This window comes from Xiphophorus hellerii, chromosome 10 (genome assembly GCF_003331165.1).
Source record: "Xiphophorus hellerii strain 12219 chromosome 10, Xiphophorus_hellerii-4.1, whole genome shotgun sequence".
NCBI lineage: Eukaryota > Metazoa > Chordata > Actinopteri > Cyprinodontiformes > Poeciliidae > Xiphophorus > Xiphophorus hellerii.
In genome coordinates, this window is record NC_045681.1 from 18414990 (window position 1) to 18436908 (window position 21919).

Consider the following 21919-nt stretch of genomic DNA (forward strand, 5'->3'; position numbering starts at 1 on the left):
AAATCAATAGTGATGGATCAAAGTGCTGCATGGCTGGAGCCCCGTGGTGTCAGGGTGTGTGTGGAGTGGGGGAGGGCGGAGGGGAACAGCAGTGACTCCTCGCCTTTCTTCTTCTCATTATCCTCTCCCCACCTCTCCTCTCGCCCCGTTTCTCTCTTTTCATCTCAAAATCCCGACTCCTCTCTGTCATGCCTCCGCCCCTCTGCCCGCGCCTTAGCAGTAATAGCTGATACCTTGTGTCATGGTGTCAGATGGGATCTGCCAGTAGTTGATGGGAAGATAAAATGCCACAGAATCAATATCAAACCGCTAAAATTGTGCTCATCTCCCCGCTGCCTCCCGCACTCGGCATGTCCAGAAATCTGCTGCTGTGGCCCCCGGGCGCCCGTTAAAGATTCATAAGGGTTAATTATAATGACATTAAGCTCTTGTGCTGTTTTATTATCTAATGTTGGAATGTTCACACATATCGACCATGTCTACCAGACTGATGTTCTGAATAAAACCTTTTCTGTTCTTTTTTTTTTTTTTCTTGCTCTGACTTCTGCTAACTACTAGCTCAGTGTGATTACATTCTGTGGCTGTAGCTCAGTCTGATCAATAACCACTGGGTTCTGTTTTCTAGGGGAAAAACATTGGCCGGTCCGCTCCCAGAGTCACCATGGTAGGGATGGCTGTTTTCTGTTTAAGGGTCAAAGTTGCCTCAAACCACTTCCTGTTGTTTGGATTGGCTCTGTGAGCCTGTTAATGTTCAGCAGCAGCAGAGACAGTGTTTGGAGGCAGCTCATACCTGGAGTGTTAATCATGGTGCAGTGCCCTCCCATTGACCTCTATCTATTTATCTAACCTGTGTATTCGACCTTGTAACGTTTAGCTCTCCTGTCTGTGTGATGAACTACCTGTGTTACAGTCTGTTTTGTATGTGCTGGATTCACGGGGTGTAACGGTACAGGAGGATTTTAAGCAGAATTTATTTACTGTCCACAAACTGTTCTGCTTTACGTTCACGGGTTTTGTTCATTTCGGTATTCTCTCAAGAGAGACTTCAAGATATTATTTGCAGATCTTTCCCCCCCCCGAAAATGCAAAATAGAAAAAAAAAAATTTGCATGTCAGATATTTTATAATACTTTTTTTTTTCTTGCAAAGTAGCCAAAGTGCAAAGGAAATGATTGATTTGATGTAAAGAATAAATAAAAGTTGGAAAAGAGATACATATTTACCATTTGATTGGCCAAGCCTTCTTTTAAACGGTTCTGAATTGAATTCGGTTTATATAGCATCAACACGATGCAACACGTTTCATCTCGAGACGCTTTACAAAAACGTAAATTCATTCCCGTCATACACACATTCAATTATTCCTGGCTATCAAACAATGCAGTAAAGTTGGGTTTATGTTTCAAATTGGCTAAAACGTCATGAAGTGATTGATTTGCAGCGTTCACTCCGCCTAGCAGGGCAGGTAGTGAAAGTACACAACCAATTGCGTTGTGTCGCTGACTTTGCACCAATCCCTCACACTGAACAACTTTTGTTCACCATATGTTATTTCCCCACATTTGGCTGATTGGCCAGATGAATGCTTTCCTCCTAAATAAATACTGATTCAACTGAAATTTCTGCTTAAAAACACAGACGGTGTTCAGTCGGTTACAGTAGTTCCATGAAGTACTTGGACATGTTAAAACTGGTGCTGGAGGATCTTAGCTCACCTAAAAACACACCTACAGTATCCTTTTAACTTAAGAAAAATGTTAAGAATTTGTGCATGTTTAGAGCTGGTTTAGCTAAATCAACTTTAGTAAACAACAAAACAATCACATTTATTAATTGCTAAGATTTCCTGAGAATTTATTTATTTTTTTCTTCTAAATTTCACAATAATTCTGAGTTTGTTCCCGAGTTAAAAATCTACATTTGATTGTACGTTCTAAATCACGACAAAGTATTGGTGAGAATAAAGTCGTAACATTACAAGAATGAATTTAAAATATAATAAACTCATAATAATATGGAATAAAGTCATATTACAAGAATAAATGTTTAATTTTATGACTTTATTCACTTATTACTTTGTTCTCATACAAGCTTATTCTTATAATATTATAATTATTTTATTCTTGTAATTTAATTCTCTTGTGTTAGCGTGGCCCTAATACTCCATCATACTAAATATAAATCAGCTATTTACTGAAAAGAAAATCATTTCCTTTGTTCTTATTTCATATGAGGAAAAATGTTAAAACAGACAGTAACCGTGCTTGTAGACAGTAGCTTCAGTGATGTCTCTTCCTCCCTTGTCTCTCTCACTAACATGATCTGTAAGGTCCATTAAAAGTGCAGAAACCTGTAGTAGCTGTGAATGACTAACATGGTACCGTGACACCCTTTCTTGGTTTTGCTCTAAACTCTTGTGTGCTAATGTGGGCCTGCCTTCAACACCGTACAGCTGCCGTCTCTCCTGCTCCGTTTTCCATTTATTAACTGAATGGGACACTCCTTGAGCACAGATTGGATGGAAGTTGTGGAAAACATGAAAAAGCCAAAACGCACTGCAAGTAAAGCGACGCTCCTGGTGTTTGTTGCAGCCGGCCCACATCGTGTTTAGTCTCTTTATTGTGCTGTGCCTTAGAACCCGACTGGTCGGCCTCATTTCACTCCTGTGTTCTAATCTGTGCCCTCTGAAATGTACGTTTGTTTTTCTTTTTAAAAACTTGCTTCACTTTCTCTGTGATGTCCTGACGCTGGAGTTGATGTGCTAACCTCTGCCGTGCGTGTGCTCTCTGGCTCTGTCCGTCTCAGTGGAGAGGAGGGCTGGTCTATAAAGGCACGGATAAACGCAGTTTTGATGATGTTACTTCTTTTATCTTAAGGAGACATCAGATAAATCTGTGCTTATCCTTGCTTACGATATACAGACCCTCCTCTTCCTCCTCTGCCTGTTCCTCGCCCTCCACCTCCTCTCAAAAGGAAGTCTGCTTTTCAACAGCCTGCAAGCGGACTTGGTTGGCACCTCTGTCGACTGCTGAGAAGAAAAAAAGAAACGGCCTTCGCTGTTACATTTATTCATTCGATGTAACTTACCATGCAAATGCCAGCTTTGGTTTTTCAGGGAGAAAAACCTGGGCTAATTATGTCTTTTGCTGTGACACAACAACTCCGCTCTCACAGTGGAATGGTTACTTTATTGCCTCCACAGGGGTCACAAGAGTTCACCTGTCCATCGTTTTCCACAACGAGCCGGTCACGAAGTCCATCTCAACGTCTTGCGCTTGCTTCCCCGCCACCGCGGACACTATCCCGGCACATTTGTCAAACGGGAAAGGCGATGACACGTCAAGTAACAACTTGGCCTTTGCTGTCTGGGGGTTTGATTGTGAGTTATGAGATAAAGACCGATACTTACCAGCGTACCGGATGGAAGCAATTTGGACAGGGGTTGTTCCACACGTTTAGAGCATTAGAGTGGTATTGAATTTTTTTTTTTTTTTTAATCGGAGCTATTCATTTCAACCAATTCAAAACACATTCATTTAGATTTAGTCATTATCCGATGTGAAATATGGATAACCCAACAAGCACGGCCGTCTTAAAGTACAAATGATTATGATGGCAAAACTGATTCATCAGAAGGATCGTCTCCGTGTGGATAGAAACAGACGCTCTTATTAAATTAATGGAGATGGCTCATTATAGCTGAGAAAACCGATAGTCGTATCGTTCGTTTGTTTGTTTTAGGAGTTCTTCAAGAGATTTCCCAACTCAGTTCAAGGAAGTAAATCACTATTATTCATTTTGGTCTTTTTTTTTTGTTTGCTTTTTACTGATATGAAACAGACATGCGCTGCAGTATTTAAAGCTAACCCTGTTAAATACCACATGAGGTGAGGGTGCGTAATGGAAACGATGTGCACAGGATTGACTCTAATTCTGCAGGTCTGCTCTGTCGCCGGGGGAAACAATAGAGTAGTGCTACAACGGCTGGATAGCAGACCTGAAAAGACACTCTGTGCAATCATCTCGTTGAGCTAAAGTTGTTTTGTAAGTGCACTTCCAGCCCCGTCTTTATTCACCTTATGTTAACTCATAAGAAAATTGAGAAATGGAAACTTCCTTAGCAGGTAAACACCAATGCACTGTACATGCAAGACTGGAAATTAGCATGAATAACTTGGGAGAGGTATACATTTACTGGGATTTAAGATCAATACCATTTGTGCAGCATATTAGCTTTATAATACCTGTCTGAGTGTGAAATGTGAGCATTTTGTCTCAATGGCATTGGCAGATATGAAGCCATGTACTTTTTTTGTAAATGTTGAAAAATTCCACCAATCCACCGCATCTCCCATAAGTTAATAATCAAACTATACTATCCAAACAGCTGGTTCACCTCAGGATAATAATGGGAATTTGAACTGAAAGTGAAACTTGTGGCATGCCTTACTTTCTACTCAATTTGAGTTACAGCTTTATGACCACCAGGAGCGCTCAGATTGTTCCAATTATGTTGAGTCGATCTTTTAACAGAAAAAAAAAAAAACAAGACAGGGCCATTTGGGTTTTTTCTCTACATTTATAAAGCAGAATATTGTGGATTTCACCCCACTGATCCCAGTATACACACAGTATTCAAAATAGAAATGCATCAAAAACAAAACAACTATTTAGAAGACCGACACGACTGGCTTAGCAAAATCTTCCTTCCCCACTTTGTTTTACAAAACAATAGCAAAAACACTGTAAGAAACGGTACAGCAACTTAAGATGTCAATATAGTAAACATATGTGACTTCTGACATTTTTTGACAATTGGGCAAAACTTCAAATAAGCCATTAGTTGATCATGAAGCAAATTGTTCAAATAGATTATCAAAATTCAAAGTGCAGACACCAGAATGTATGCTTCTAAAAAGTGTGCTGCCATGACTCTTAATGACAAAATTATACTGACAAGTTCCCTTGGGGATAAAACCTGCAGTTAAATGGGTATATTTATGTAAATTCAAGCCAATTAAAGGGATCCATTACACCAAATATCAATACAGACAAACTGATAGATGTTTAGGTTAACTGGCTTTTATCTGGGAGTTAATCATTCCGGTCTGTTATTGTACATTAGCATCACTTGCAGATTATATCGCAAAAGAAGTCAAAATTTCTCACATCTGCTGGACTTTATGGGTATGTTTGCGTTGGCACGTAACTAATAAAATGCAGAGAGGGCTTAACACAAGATAATGAAAATGAGGTCACATCAAAAAGAAGTAGGATTAAGAATTTGACGTAATTGTTTGTCTGTCACATTGTTAAAGAGGAATTCTGAGTCTGACCCACACTCCTTCCCAACAGAGCTTCGGTCCATCGAGGTCTGCAGGTGTTTTATTGATGCACGGCTCTCTAAAGGTCCTGCCGGCTCAATGCAATGAAGTTTGAGCACTCGACTTTGACCGAGCGACAGCAGAAAACTTTTAATATGTAACACTCGCAGAGCGTTAGCTGCAGCGTGATGAATTAAAAATGAGGGTGCAAAGAGACTGACGGAGCTCCAGTGCAACTGCCAGCAGCATTTTCAAGTCAGAAATCAACGAGTGAGTCTGCAGGAGGCACTGAAATCACAATAAATTCTCTGCCTCCTGCCTTGATGCCTAGGCGGAGCTGTCACTCACTGCCTTCGTGGAGCGCAGTCAAGTTTCAGAAGCCACACTGATGTGTCAACCAATTAGGCTGGCATACATGTTAATATTTATTCCGTCTTAGCTCCACGTAAATTGTGCTTTGGTTAAAAACAGTGGGTGAAGAGATAGCTTATTACAGCGGCTTGCAAATGTTTTAATAGACTAAACTTTATACAAATAAAAATATGAACATTTTTATGTGTATTTTTACCCAGGCATCCCTATGCTTTTTAGAACGACCATCCACTGCAGTTGCAGCTGCACATGTTTCCTAGGTTTCCACATCAATCTTGAACGTTTTGCCCATTCTATTTTGCTCAGCCGGACTGGATGCCTGTGAACAGCAAATTTCTAATCTGGACTTCTGACTGGGATTTTCTAGAGCGCGAATACACAAATATTTCAAACTGTTTACCACCTGAGAAAATACCAACCCTGCAGCGCACCACCAATATGACAGGGAAATGCATTTGTAAGATAATAAACTTACATAAACATTCAAACTGCATAGATCTCTGCATATAAACCTACAATATATATTATCTTTTCTATTACACTTTTATAAGTGGATACTTACAAAAGACTCAGCAAGAGTCAAATGGAAAGGCTTCCAATATGTTCTACTGGCTGGTCACTAAACATATTTAGTGTTATTCAGCTTTTCAAACATGGCAACCTCTAAAACTAGAGATGGGCAGATCGGTCCACAAGTCAGTATTAGTATCGGATCAATAGCGTGATAAGATTGATATTTTAGTTCCAGATTCCCTCTTGAATTTCTTTAAAATTATTTTTGTATTGTAGTTTCCCAACTCCACAGTAAAAAAAGATTTTTGCTTTGATTAGATCTCATTTTTTGCAGTTTATTTAGTAAACAATCCACACAAATTTGTTTTTCTACTGTTTCCGTTTCTGCTGTGTGAAGATGTTATTCAGATATTTTGTAGACACCTATAGACTTTATCTAAAGTCTGTTCAAGGTTTTAACAAAAAAAAAAGGAAATAAGGAAAAACCACAAGAATAAAATATCAATACTTGGGTATCAGTATCGGCGATACTGGCCCTGTAATTTACTTGATATCGGATTGAAATCAAAATGTGCAGTATCGCACACTTCTGTTGAAAACTATGCATCTTGCCTCCATCTCGCATGTGTGCACTACTGAAAAGGTTGAAAGAGTAGAAACACCTTTATAAGGCTCTATAGGTGTAAAACAACTGATTCATCAGCAACACAGATCAGAGGAATTACAGACAGAAGTTAGTGCAGAGATTATACATTCACTGGTTCTTATAGTTTTGGCTGAATGAGACAAATACCTTTGGATAAAAGTCAAGCTTTGAGTTCAAATGGTCATTTTTTCTTAATTACAAAGCATTACCCACAGTAGCCACTCAGTTAAGTCAAAATTAGCAGAGCAGCAAGTTCTATTAACCAAACTCTGAAGCTTTATCATCAATGCTGCAATTGGGTCAGCGTTAAGCTTCCTGCTCTGCCAGGGAAATCAATGGAGAGGTGGAAGCTGCTTCTATCCAGGGCCCTGAAGTTTTGTCCCCACTAATCGAGTGAAGTGGGGCTATTATGACAGTTAACATTTAGCCATTAAATGTGAACACTCTTTGTCAGTTGTTAAATGTCAGGCCCACGGTGGCTTCCGTTGCCTCCGCGTCCTCGGCGGCGAAAGGAAGGCAGGGAGGTGTTACTAACAGCACAGCACGCTGACAACTGAGCCGGCGGGACTCCACTATCTGTATTCATACCTGTCACATGGATTTACACACACACACACACACACACATAAAGGATGTGCACTCTGAAGCCCTCGTGGCAGCGCGAGCTCCTTTTTGGGGCTGTCATAGCTCCGGCATGTTGCTTGGCAGGACTAAAAGAGCAGAATGGCTGCTGGGTTTAGAGAAGGATGCCATGAGGGGAGCGGAGCAGAGAGCAGACGATGGCTTTCTTATGAATCCGCGGTGGGGGGTGCGGAGGTGAGGGGCTGAGGGAGCGCTGTGAGGGCTTGTGATCACTCGCCCATGTTGATGGTTCTCTCCACTTTTTATTGCAGCACTCCACCAAATCCTTATGTTTTTTTTTCTCTTATCTGCTTTTTGTCTCACTTTATCCAGCGTCCAGTGTATTTCTGTCTCCATAGCCCCGCGCTCACTTCCCCACTGCTCCTCTGTCTGCTCTTGTGTGTTGCTGAGTGATATCAAGCCTTTAGGCTTTTCATTAGGTTGTGTTCATCTGTCTGTAGTGTATTCTAGGCTGTCTGAGTCCACCATGCTACGTGCATTTTGAAGATCTTGGGAGAGTTGAAAGCTAAAACTTTAAGGGTGCTTTTCCACGATGTGCACCAATCAATTATTTAGACTTTGGGTAAAGGTATACCATGCAAACTTTTTTGCCTGATGTATTTATTGTTTCTTTTAACGGGGTTGGACAAATTTTGTTGGCAGGCTAAATAATCGCCTTTTCAAATTAGAGTTCTCTCATTTGTAGATGATAGTGCTGCAAGAAGGTTCTAGGTTCAGATTTAAGATGGTGCCTTTCTGAGTGACATATGCATGTTTTCCCAGTGTTGATTTTTCTCTCAAGACTCATTCACATCGGCCCTGTTTAATCCGCTTTAATCAAACTCTACTTCATTTGTGTGAAAGGTCTAGGAAGTGGTCTGTAGCGCAGGGCATTCTGGGTAAATGCAACCAAAACAAACATGAGAGTCTAGCGCTAGCATTAAAATGACTCGTGAGCTTTTACAAAGACGAAAAAGGAATCCTACAATCGCTAAAATTCTACGCTTTTTGTTTTAAGTTTTCTGAAGAAGGAAGTTGCCCTTATGTCTTCTTCTGGGGTTTTTGTTTCATTTGGCAGCGCCACCACAGATGAGGGAGGGGAACAACTTTTTCCACTAGTCTGGACCGTATGACCAGCTGAAAATGTAACAAATGTTGCAATTTTGGTCCCCAAACAAACCGAGTCTACCTGACCATCAGGTGTGAAAACACCCTGAAAAGCACGTATGTCTGGCATGTCAAAGGAAAATCCAATCAGTTTTGTTTTGACTCCATCAGCACCATAAAGCAAAAAGTTTGCAAAATGTGAATGTTTCTCTTTGATCTTCAATAGATTATGGCAAAATAACCCAAAGTATCTAAACAAACACAAATAGATCAAACGTAAAATCTCTATGATGACATGAAGGTCATAATCTTGACAACAGCACGACGGTATTTTAGCTCCTTTAAAATTCCTGCAGTTTGACCTGAAAGCAGGTAGAGTACCGCATGCGGGACGTAATTAACGGCTCGAGGCAGAAAGCTGTGTGACAGTCTCTTGATTGCGCTTTTGATGTTGCGCCACCATTGGCCTCATGGCAGCTGTTTAGAAAGTTCTTGGAGAAAGTGTGAGGAGTCTCATATTCAGAGCCCTGTACAAACACCAGTCGGCCAGTTTATCCTCTGTAATACTGATACGTTGTCCATCAAGTGAGCTTTCATTGCAGGGACATCAGAGTGTGGTCTTTGTATCAAGGGTAACTTTAAAGAGAATGTTGTTCGTCCAGTTTTAACGTCTTGGTTTCCATTGTGCGCTGCAGTACAGTGGAGTTAATTCACCAATGTCCATGTGATATAAAGTTGACCTTTAATGATGTACCCGAGGCTAGAATACTCCTGTATGACTGTAAACACCCTCCTGGGAGGAAAGGATGACCTTTTAAATCATTGTATGGACTTCTTTTGGTTCCGGATGAGATTATTCTCCACAGATATTTGTTTAAACTTAAAAAATAAATAAACGACTCAGACCAACATCATTTCACTGTCTCGTCACAATGCTATCTGCTCTCCCACCCCCGTCAACACTTATCACACACCGGTACCCGGTGGAATAGTTTCCTGTTGTCGCGCTCCACCCAGCTCCCGGCTTCTTACTTTTTCTCCTGTGGGAAGTGGAAGAGTCGAGGATTCTGGCATTTTGCGAGTTTGTTTTCCTGCAAATTGCTTTTACTTGACATAATGAAGTTGACTTTTGGCAACGCATGGGCGCCAAGTCAAACACCCTGATGACCACGTTTGTCTGCACGGGTAAATGAGTTGCTGTGCCGTAGCAGTCAAAGTCCTGGCAGCGCACCACCTTTCTCTCCTCCCCCTCTCTTTTATAAGCACACAGAGTCTTGTAAAAGTTTTCATTCCCTTTGATCATTTTCCCTTTAGTGACTACATGTCTCTTCCAGCTTCCCACATCTACAGTCTGTAACTCTGCTTGGAAATAGTTGAAACTCTGTCAGACGTGGTTGAAAGCATTTATACAGAAGTCTGATTCTCAATTGGATTTAGGACTTTGACTAGGGCATTCTGCTTTAAAGTAAAGTATCTCCAGATGAAACTGTGTCATCATCCTGCACCTTTCTTTGCAATCTCTAAAAGGTTTTCCAACTGAATGCACACTAATAAACAGAATCCATTTTACCTTTAATTCTGACCAGCTGTCCTATTCTTGCTGCAAATAATATCACACAGCATAATGCAGCCACCACCGTGTTTTGCAGCTTCACTGTGATAGAGTTAGTTTTCTGACACGTTGAACACAAAATCATGTCGACTTTTTCGCATTTTTATTTCTATAAAGTTTAAAGTTGTACATTTCTTTCACTGCAAGCTGCAATTAATTGTTCTGGCCATTTGGATCAAGGGGCGAGGACACTTCTTGCTAGGCACTGCAACATTTCTTCTCATGAAAAATAGACGGGATTCCCGCCTGGACATCAAAGAATGCAGAAATCAATGGCAGTCACAGGAATACGGGTACGAGCGTGTAACTACAATTAGCTCCGCGATTGCTTCTCTAACCTTGGCAGGGGGTTTCAAGGTGCTTTCCAGTTGGCTCACTCTCCCTTGGCATGCCTCCCCAGAGTGCTTTATATGGATGCGATGCTTGGAAGTGTGATGTGAAACAAAATGCCACACCAAATGTCATATTACTGACTCACTTGCCCGCCATCTGGATGTTATTATGCAAACTCGCCAAGGAGGTATTCTCCAGAGAACCCTTACTGTGTAACCAGAGGGAAATTTAATGTGATTAATCCTCTTGTGGAGTTGCAGGCGACTGTGTCTAGAGGAGTGCGTGTGCGACCGGTCTCCGCAGCTCACTGATCGTAGATGCGTTTGAGGCCGATTTAACCGTTAAGTCTCACAAAACACACACCGCGTGCTGGCAGCGCAAACGGCCATTTAGAGATTTAACTCCGGTAATCTGAAGGGGGCATGTCAGTCACAAAGGATTTTGTCATCGTGTTAAGCAACGGCACCGCTGGCTTCGAACGCGCTTTAGCACGACAAGCTAGGGAGGTAAATGCAAGAGCCGACCAACATCGAGGTAGGCGGGAGGAAACTTTAATCACTAATAGGTTCCTGGGGTTGCCTCAGAGCAACGCCGTGTGTGGAGGTTATTTTCTGACATAAGCTTCGGGAGGCCAGGAAGGTGACGAGGCCGCGGGGTGTCAGGAGCTGATAAGCGGAAGGAGAGTTTTGGTGGGAGGCTAACTGTGCTGAAGTTTCTTGAATGAATTTAATTGGTCTCCAGATTATGATGGGATCACTGAACGAAGCCACCCGGGGTCTTAATGAGCCTCGGCCCTTCTCTGATTCTGCTCGGCTGGTTTGTGAAGCTCACGTCCGTCTCCTCAGGGCCCCTCGGACCGGGGCTTTGAGTGGAAATCGCCAGAGTGAGATCAGAATTTGAGAAAATTGCCTAGTGTTGGTTCACATTTGGGGTTTTTTTTTTTTAGCTGTGCGTACAAATGGGCGTTGGGGGGCCTTACTGCAGACTGGCGGAGAAGTAGTGCAGGAAGTTGTATTAAAAGTCCCAACTTCATTCCTGTGAACATTAAACTCATGGCTACAGAGGAACTGAACATTACGTCTGTATTGCCGAACTTTCTGAAATGCAGTTTTGTTTGCTTGTTTGCCAGGTACATTTGTGAAACAGGCTTCTTTCCCCTCCAATTCTCCAGGATATTAGTAATGACTTGTACAGAAATTCCTTAGGGCCTAAAAACTGAATCTGAAAGTCACTTTTAATCACTACATGCTTTTTTTCTTTTCTTACTGTTTGATCCAGTCTGTCAGATCAGTTAAAAAAAAACTCCACTTTCATTCTTAGGGTGTTTTCAGACTTGGTAATCCTGGAGATTCTGTTTGATTGGGGACCAAATTTATTACATTTACTCAGTGAAAAAGACTCAGAGTTTGATATCTATTGTTAATTTTATTTTATTTTTTTTAAATACAGTAAAAAGTTTTAAGAAGCTCTTTAGAGACAAACCGTATTTTCTACGTCTCAAAGCATCTCTGTGGTTCATTCTGACTGTAGAAGAAAGTGAAACCCTGTCAGAAGATCACAGGCGGTGAGAAGAGAACAATATAGTATATACATTTTTTTTTATCCAGTTAAACTTTAAACATCTGTCTGTTGTCGAAAATATTGGCTTTGAAGATGTTGGCAGCATCCAAGATGTGTTAGCGTTTGATAAAAATTTGCATTGTCTATTAAATACATCCAGTCAACTGTTGTAACAATGCTGAAGCCAGAATGGTTCCTCCATCAACATGTCTTGTTTTAAGATGTTATGAAAATGTCAACTCTGATTCTTGTATCAATCATTAACAATCGCTTAGAGCAATCATATTTTCAATGCTGGTTTATGTCTTCTTAGGTTCCAGCTCTTTAAGAGAAAGCAGAGTTGGTCGAAGTTGGCATTACAGTCCGAAACTTTGCACCATCCAGAGATCAGAAATTTTACACAAAATCCACGATTTACCCTCAAGGTTAAGAATAAACCATGTTAAAGTAAAAAAGTGCATTCACCTTTAATTCACATTAAATAATTCAGATTTAATCAATAAAAAAACAGCCCCAGTTTAAAATAATAAATTTCTGCTCCATCGGTCCACAGAGCCCTCTCTCTATACCTCAGGCGTTGGTTTTTGCAGTCAGGATTCACAGGACGGGTTCTTGCTGTTGATGTTTTTACCATGAAGGTCATGTTTGTGCATCTGTAGCGGCTCGGTGGAACAGAGCACTGCCACGCCGGCATGTTAAAACTTTATCTAGCGTTTCATTTCACACTCTTACCAGCACTTTTGGAGGGGTCAGCCGGATCGCTGTGGAGTGAAGCCGATACTCCGCTGCGTCTGCAAACACGTGAAACAAAACAGGTCGAGGAGTTGGGATGAAAATAACATAAATAATAAACAACTCCTTTCTCAGGAGCTCGAGGTTTTCTTTTCTTCTGCTACATTCAGTTCACAGGTTACTGTGATGAGAAATTTGCCGTTTCTACACAGTAGAAGTGATTCGTTTAGTCCAATTCAGTCTGAAACATACAAATGGTCGTCTGTGATGGAAGCGCCAGCCGCATCTCGCTGGGCGCTATATTCCCCCCCGTTGTGTGTCTTTCGAGTCGTTTGTGTAGATTTTAAAATTGTTTTTAATATTTATGGTTGCCTGAATTCTCATTAGCACAATATCCATAATGTGTCAAAACTCAGAGCAGGTATTCATTTCTGTCTCACTAAGAATTTAACTGTCATGTCCTCATTACGGCTCAGCCTGCTCCTGTTTGGTGCTGATTAGCTCTATTAATTTTTTTTCTTCTTCTAGTGCTAGGCCGCTGCTTAAATTAATCAGAGGCTGGTCATTAGGGCTGCCATTGCAAAAGCATTTAAGCACAAGTTACTTATTCTTTCATTTCCCTCTTGTTTTTTTTTTTATTCCTGGCCTCCCCTTACCTAGAGACATTAAAGCATTTCTCCACTTTCTTCAAAATTTTTAAAGAAAAGAGTGATTCTAATCTTTTTTCTTACATGAATCCATCATCAAGTCAACTCCAACTTCCTCCACCGATTGTCTCTACCCAGTTGTGCCTGGGGGGCTGGTCCCTGTTTCCAGCAGTCACTGGGCGAGAGGCAGGATGCGCCCTGAACTGGTTGCCAGTCCATCACTGAGACACACAGGACAGACAAACATTCACACACACACACACACCCACACACCTAAGGGCAATTTAAAAGAGATAATTTAAGCCAACACTGGTGTTTATTGACTGTGAAAGGAGGCCAGAGTACCTGGGGAGAACCCACGTATGGATGGGGAAACACTCAAAGTCTATGTAAAAAGATCCCAGAGTGGGATTCAGCCCAGGAGTTTAGCACAACATCTTATTAGAGCTAATTTAGTAAGTTTAATGGATGTTGGATTGTTTTTTGTGGATTTTAATAATTTCATAAAGGGAACCATGACTATACATCACAGAAATATGCCAGATTTAGCCAAAGAAGCAAATTTTCATCAGTACTCCTCTAGCAGGTTGATGGAAGAGATTAACAACGTACATGACTTATGGTTTATGACAGATTTCAGTGTATAGCTACTGTAATTTACTGTAAAAACAAGTCACATCCATAAGAAAAGGTGAAAACATATCAGATCATTTTAAAATGATTCAAGACATGAGTACAGCTTTGATTGTCTAGAAACCATTGCTTAAGTGTTTTCCTGAAAGAGTTCAGTGATGTAATGTTTCTTAGTTCTGATGGTATTATTATCTGATGTATTCCAACAATCTGAAGCCCAAATAGGAAAACAGTACTGCGCCACTCCACTACTTTTACTTTTTCTTTTTAAAACGTCAACATTAAAACAAACCACACACACCTTGGCTGCGAGCCGTCCACGTCAAATGGTTTTGCGGGATTGTAGGATTCGTCAAAGCAAACTCTTCATGCAGGTTCTATTGGAACCTCAGAACATAAGGAGTCTGCGGCCTTGCTAAGTATCTGACATGTGAATGTTTTTCCTGTTTAAGACAGGACAGCGCTTGGATTCACAGATTGAATGTGGAATTAAATGTCCATCATGATTATTATTATTATTATTGTGGCTAAAGTGACATTTTCTGGAAATCATCCAAGTTGTTGCGATACCCAGAGGGGAAAAGCATCTCTGCAGAGAGACAGGTAGACGAGTCAGTTCGCAAGTTACCCAAAGTCTGTGTTGGATTCGACTGATTCTCCAACTCTCACCGGTGAGAGGTGGATTATTTGACTAAACTAATGGACACACTAATGGACAATGCAGCTAAAAAGCTCGACACTTAAATGCGGTCAGAAAGTATCGTTTTGTTTTCGCCTCTCTGTCAGACTCAAATAATCAAACTAATTTTGTAACTCCAGGAAATATAAAAAAGCTGCTTCCCCGACACGTTTTGAAAACACCAACACTGCCCATCCAAAAGCAGCGACTATCGCTTCAAAATCTCCGACCGCAGCTTGGATTCCTCCAGTTCCGACAGTAAACGGGCAGACATTTTTTTATCACGATGAGTACCGTTTAATATGTTCGGCAGAGAGGGCCTCGGATGTGTGTGGATTTACCGCCGTTTGAGCAATATTTGTAGTGAGAGTCGCTGTTAAGCAGAGATATGAGTAAAGAGAAAGGAGGAACACAGACAAGACACATGCCATCTATCTTCATAGCCTGAGCAAATATCGAGAGCTGTGATGTGAGCCTCGCTCTCCTCCTTCACTTCTGTGACAGATGTAAATTGATGTTTCACCAGTTGGCTCTAATGCATTTTTAAACAGGCACAGCAGCAGACAGCACAAGAACGTGTCGCGACGGCATTACTATGTCGGAGCCTCCGTCTATTGCCGCCTCCTCCTTACACGTGACATGCAAAAGCCACATATACGTGTGTACACACACACACACACACACAGCTGAGAATGGCTGTCATTCATCATCTTTCCCAGTACAAGGGGCTCAGTAAAGGTCCCATCTTTCAACTAAAGCACCTCCACAGTGCAGTGCCCAGCCGAGCGCCGCGACACTGCATCACGTCTCCTGTCATCTGCAAAACACTCCTTACCCAGTGGGAGGGTGGATGATTGGCTGAAACTCTTGATTCTGTGGCTTGAAATTAAAACCACTCTCCCGATTGAGGCGGAAGGTAACGCACGCACACACACACACACGCAAAAATAAATGTTGCCGCTCGTTATCGCCGAACGCCTTCAAATCTAAAGTAGTCAGGAGATTTCTTTAGCATCATCTGGCGGAAACGTTAGCAGGAAATTGTATTCCCTGAGCCGTATCAAAGATCTTGGTTGTGGATAGTTTTTTGGGATGTGTGGGTGTGTGTGTCTTTCTGTTGCCCACTAATAGACTGGCGATCTGTCTGAGGCGTCCTCCATCTTCCACGTATATTTTAGCTTCTCATTAGACGGATGAAGTTGATGTAGAAAATGACTTCTTTTTTACATATCCACTGTAATTTGAGTTTAGAACAACCTGTCCTACTGAAGCGGTGATAAAATACTTGAGCAGTTGTATGGTAAGGACACAGAAGGGATGTTTGGACGATGAGATCCAGCGTTCAGTGGAATTTGTCACATTTCTGTCTCCTGGTTTGGGGGGACTCAGCCAAACCAGCATAATTCCATAAGCTATGTGTAGCTGTGTAATACTGCTGTAATATGCAAGAGGTAGAAGTTGCAAACTAGCGTGACCCATACGTCACAGAAAAATGTAGAGACACTGCTCCTCCAAGTTAATGGTTTGTGCCTCTGGTAAGGCACAGAAACCACGAGAGGATGGGGGTGTTAATTTTGCCATAACTTGAGAAATGTGTTTCCATCTATATTTTAACACATTTTAATTTTTTTTTTCTTAGAAAAGCCAAAACTTACCTCAAGCGGGCATAGAAGCTTTTTTTTTTTTGCAAAATTGATGAATTATGCTTTTTACTTTTGAAATGCTTCCAAATACGCATGAAAAAAAAGTTAATTGAAACAGTTAGTGTGTCCTTGGATACAACGTAGTTTTCCACTATCTGTGTGTGAATGTGTGCATGAATGGGTGACTGATTGTATTGTAAAGTGCTTTGGAGAATATAAGGACGACACCAATGGTTGGTATTATGACCTAAAGTTTTAACCAAATGTTATCTAAGATATTTAGGGGGAAATGTTTGCTTTTATTACCCTGGTCATCTGTTTTTACCCTGATAAATGTAGTGGAAACATAGGGGGATAACAATAACCCCAGAAAGTACAACTTAAGGCTTCTTTTACTGTTATGTTGTGAAAGTGAGAGTTTGCTAGTCAGTTTTATCGTAGATGCATTGTTCAGGAAAATGATCCGGTGGACTCCAGTGGCTAGATACAGACGCCAACATTCATGTCAAGCCCAAACTGAAATCAGAGCTTGAATCAGAGCCACGTGTTAACTTGTTAGATATGTGCTGGTGATTTGGTTTGACTTCTTTTCTTTTAGTGTGCTATTAAAAGCGTGTAGAAAGAAAAAGTTGTGGCAGCAGGACTACCCAGCTACGTCAGAAACCTCTCAGATCAGCATTGTCAACACTCAGGAGCATTGATGCACCTACAAACAAGTAAGATTGGTTTATTCTGGGAGAAAATGCGCAAACTGTTTTATGTGTAGTTTTGCGAAAGGGATTCTGTAGCAGCTCCAGGATGGTAAACCATTCCTGGGTGTGTTAAAGGTCTGTGTGCTTGTGTGCGTGAGCCTGCTGCCTCCGGGGCGGAGGAAGCTGTCGTGTTAAATGAAATTTCCTCAATCATTCCTTCTGACTTCGTAAGTGTGATTCTGTGAGTCCAAGCTTGCCGCGTATTTCCATCACAATACATAACAGAACAATGCGGCTCACAAGGTTACCGCACGAAGCCTGATGGTGTGATAGTGACAGCCTGTGTTGAAAATAGCCGTCTGTCATAAAAATTCGAAAAGATGTCACTTTGGAGGGCTGCTGGGCTCCACGCAGTGCTTCTATGTTTTATGTTTCTCCTTTATCTGCCGCATTATTTCACTGGTTTTTGTTGCTGAAGCTTTTGAATGTCACTGCGGTGTTACATGCGCGCAGCCGACGTTTCTATTTCGGGCTTCTTTTTTTTTGAACGTACCACGGCCGCTACCTATTATTATCTCTACTTGTTGGAATAAAAAGTAAAACGGTTTGAATTTTAGATGAGTTCACGGCTGAACCGTGTTAGACAATTGCACTTTGCAGAAGCGCCTTGAGCTGAGTTGCACTATCTGGAGACGATCAAAGGCTTTTCTGCTGTTAACACAAGTAAAAAGGAGCATTCCAATTATCTAAATGAGAGGATTTAAAAACACATATAATTATCTATGGTTCAGGATTTGGTATCGGAGATGATTTAAAAATGATTCTTGGGTAAGAAAAAGTTTTAGATCAGGAGTTTAGTGACTTGGTCAAAGTCGAGACAAAATTTTCTCAGGCTTGGCTGAACAGTGGAGTCTTACTGGCCGGTTAGTAGCCTAGTTATCAGGAGAAATAACACCCAATGTTTTTATACTTTAAATAAAGGTGGCTCTCTCTATTAATTAAGAAATGTTTGCTATTTGAATTTTCAACTGATGAAATCATTTTATTCAAGGAAAAATCTATCCAAACCAAGTTGTTGCCGCATTTTACACAAGGCTATATAATCTAGACAATTTGAATCAGTCTAAAGCAGCTCATGAAATCCCCACTAAATGAGAAATGTGGCATTAAAAACCGAGGTGGGAGCAAGTTAAACCAGAGCTGTAACATCAACACAGCACTCGCAATAACTAAGCAAATGTGTTTCTGTGGACTGGATCTGGCCACAAGCCGTCGGAACTGAAGGAACGCGTTTCTCCGCCCCCACTTCTTCTAAAGCCCCGGGGAAGAAAGGTAGTTTAGAAATGGGGCTGCCATTTTAATTTTTTATTTTTCTGGAAGATGTATTTATTTATTTTGGCCTGAGATGGATTTGAACCGGGTTACCTCAAAATGGATGTTGCTTATGCAATGTGAAGTTGCAGTAAATGCCTGTGTGTTCCTCGGTAGTAGCCGTAACATATAGAACACGGACTGGTCAGCAAGTATTCCTGCTTCATTAATCTTCCAGCAGCTTCTTGTGCCGGCTGCTCTGCATATATATTATCGTTTTTAATAGGACCGCATCGATTCAAGTGGTCGCTGTGTATGACTTACTCTTAAATAATACAATTTGCCTGTGTGTTCCAGTACAGGATGTAATAAATATTGCATACTGACCCTGCTTTATGTTTTTATTTGTTTTATTTTTTTTTTTTTGCTTCTCTAATGTATTTGCTGTTGGCTCTTCTTCTCTGGATGCTATTTGATGTAAACAGTTTTTTTGGGTAGAGCTGAAGTCTAAGCAGGCTTCAATTCTCACTCTCCTCCTGTCTTCATGTCCACTGTTCTAATTTAGGGGAAAAAAAGTAAAAATAAAGGGATATTTCACCTACTTAAAAAAAATAAATCATAATTTTGCATCCAACTCAAATGGTAACTGAACTTAGATAGTGCTTTTCCAATCATTTTGACCACACAATTATACACTGATACGCAGATCAGTAGGCAATTTGGGGTTAGGTGCCTTGCCCAGGGGCACATCGACATGTGGCAGGAGGCAGTTGTATTCGAACCTACAACCTTCTGATCACAAGTCGAATACAGAGTCTATGGTTTTTCGCCCTCAAAAAACCATAGACGCCATTGAAAGCAGTGGACTATCCCTTTAAATGCCTCTCCTTCACACCACTGTGTTTGCACTCTGACACCTGGAGCTCCTCTTGGACATTCAACAGATCTTTCACTGCTTTTTGTCATTGCAGGTACCCATCAGCACAGCTATAACCATGTGGCTCTAGGTAGCCCCACACGCACACCTAAGAATGGTAAGAAAAAGTGACTGAAGTGACTTCTTGGCTCAGCTCTGTGTTCGAGAGGCGGCTCTTGGAAAAAGACGGGCGGGGAAACCCGATGACGCGCTCCTCTCTTTCAGTTTCGCTCCGTGTGCAGTGCCTTGCAAAAGTATTCATATCTCTTGGGGCTTTTCCAGCTTTTTGTCACATTACAGTGGCAAGCTGCGACATATTTTATTGGGGTTTTATGAAGCAGACATATGGGAAAACTGGTTCATAATGAGCAGTAGAGCCCACCTGTGGGTCATTAAATCGCAGTATGAATGCAGCTGTGCAGTAAAGGCTTCAGAAATTTGCTGGAGAATATTGCAAACAGGATTATAAAGACCAAGGAACGCAGCAGACAGGTCAGGCAGAAAGCAAGGCTTAGGTTATGAAGGAATTAGCCAAGCTTTAAGACACCTACCACTAGGAAACGTTATAAAAATTAAACTTTACTGGGAAAACCAGGAAAAAAAAATCATGGCCAGAGAAACCACCAGAAAGCTAAGAAAGTAACTCTGGAGGAGCAGCGGAAACCTACAGCTCAGGTGGGAGAATCAGCTGTCAGGACAATTATTAGTCATATTTCACACAGATTTAGCCTATAGATCACATTTGTCAAACTCAAGATCCCGGGGGGCAAATTCAGCCTATCATAAGGTTTTATGTGGCCCTCTAGACTATAGAGCTGTGTTTCCCAACCCTGCTCCTCACTGTCCTGCATGTTTTAGGTATTTCCTTGCTTCAGTCCAGCTGATTTCAATTGATGACTGATTAACAGGCGTTTGTTGAACTGCAATCAGTTGAATCAGAAACATTAAAGCAGGGAAACGTCTAAAACATGTAGGACAGTGTGCCTTGAGGACCAGGGTTGGGAAACGCTGGTCTAAAGCGAGGTCTGGAGTTTTATAAACTCCAGACCTCGAGGGCCGGTTTCCTGCAACTTTTAGATGCATCTCTACTTCAACACACCTGAGTCAAATAATGAGATCATTAGCAGGACTCTGGAGAACTTGACTGCACTAGGAGGTGATTCAGCTGTTGGATTCAAGTGTGTTGGACCAGGGAGACATCTAAGAGTTGCAGGACACGGGCCCTCGAGGACCAGGATTGCCCACCCCTGCTCTAGAGAGTCACAGAAATACATGACTAGAACTTTCAAGATAACAATTGTGTGCCTATATATTGTTTTGTCAGATAAAAACTCGCCTTAAAACCCCATCAGACCTCACGTCCACTGGAATGGACATGATGGATTTCTGGGTTTAAGCAAATACAAAAATAGGACTTTAGTCATTTCAATGATTCACTGACCAGTTTATTATTGACCTATGGCAATGAAGTTCTAAATCTGAACTTGGGTATGGGTGAGCATCACGCGTTAGACAAGACAAGCAATGCTCTGAAACTAGAGAAGGGGAGTGGCGAGTGTCTATTTTGTTTCAAAAATATAAATTTAAGTTCATGGGAGGCTAATAAAATTGCTCTCAGTATAAACATTTCCAATATTTCCAGTGATAGTATTTGAAGTTATTTTGGAAATATTGTCAAACTGCAGGATTTTTTTCAAAGTTGAATGTCCATCCTAAAGGACATCAGGAGTTGAGATACATATAAGCCAACACTTATTTATTTAGAGTTGCCATGTTAAGAAAATAAAGTATCTAAGCATTTTATAGCTTATGTGTAATTTCGTTATTAATTTATTTTATTTTTGTAATGTTTTTTTTTATAAACTCAGAATTTTTTGCTGGGATCCCAAGTAACAAAAGTTATCACCAAAACTCGATAGCGCCCAAGAGAAGCAACACTACAAATCCTTTTTTGTTATTACTGATGTCATTCAGCTGTCAAGTCTAAATTGTTCTTGTGAGGGTTGCCGAGGCTGGTCCGGGGTTGCAGACTCCCACGTTCAAAGGCGTAGCACAAAATCCCAGAACGAACAGCAAAGAGCCACCGATCTGAACACAAACCCCGCCATTTAGATTGGGTTTGTTTCATTTTCTTCTTATACATTTCATTAAAAGTAGAAAACAGGAAAAAATATTTCAAGTATGCAGGAAACGCGTCCGATGTCTTGCAGTCAGAGCAGCTCTTTCCTTTTGTGGACATAATTGACCATATGGTGTAGACACACTTACCCAGATAAGCAAGCCACACACTGGGAACAAATGCCTGGAGATCTGTGGGAAACATGAAAAATCCATTTCAACAACATATCTAACACAGCCACTTTGATCACAGTCTGGCTAAAGTCCTTTCGCATTTCAGCATGCAGTGTGTTTCCCAGATAAAACCCAATGTTCCGAGCCTCTCTGCGGCCCACTACTGACACAACCGGAGCACGCCGCTCTACATCACACGCACAAAATGGCAAATCAGGCACAGACTCCGGAACCGGAGCCTCCGGAGGCGAAGGCTGAATTCATCAGAATAATTGTTTGTGGGAGG

General features: G+C 41.2%; 1 protein-coding gene across 16 annotated transcripts in view; it reads left to right on the forward strand.

The window, feature by feature from the left end:
- The window catches only part of LOC116727066 (shisa family member 6), a 95330-nt gene that overhangs the window by 64187 nt on the left and 9224 nt on the right, over positions 1-21919 (forward strand). For 8 of the 16 annotated variants that reach the window (XM_032574157.1, XM_032574159.1, XM_032574160.1 and 5 more), the window contains 2 exons: positions 626-664; positions 19397-19459. The exons of 3 other annotated variants lie outside the window; for them this stretch is intronic. In XM_032574157.1, coding sequence (XP_032430048.1) covers positions 626-664; positions 19397-19459 — 102 coding nt within the window. The remainder of the gene's footprint in view (positions 1-625; positions 665-19396; positions 19460-21919) is intronic. 5 more of the 16 variants (XM_032574161.1, XM_032574162.1, XM_032574169.1 and 2 more) reach the window with 1 other exon arrangement.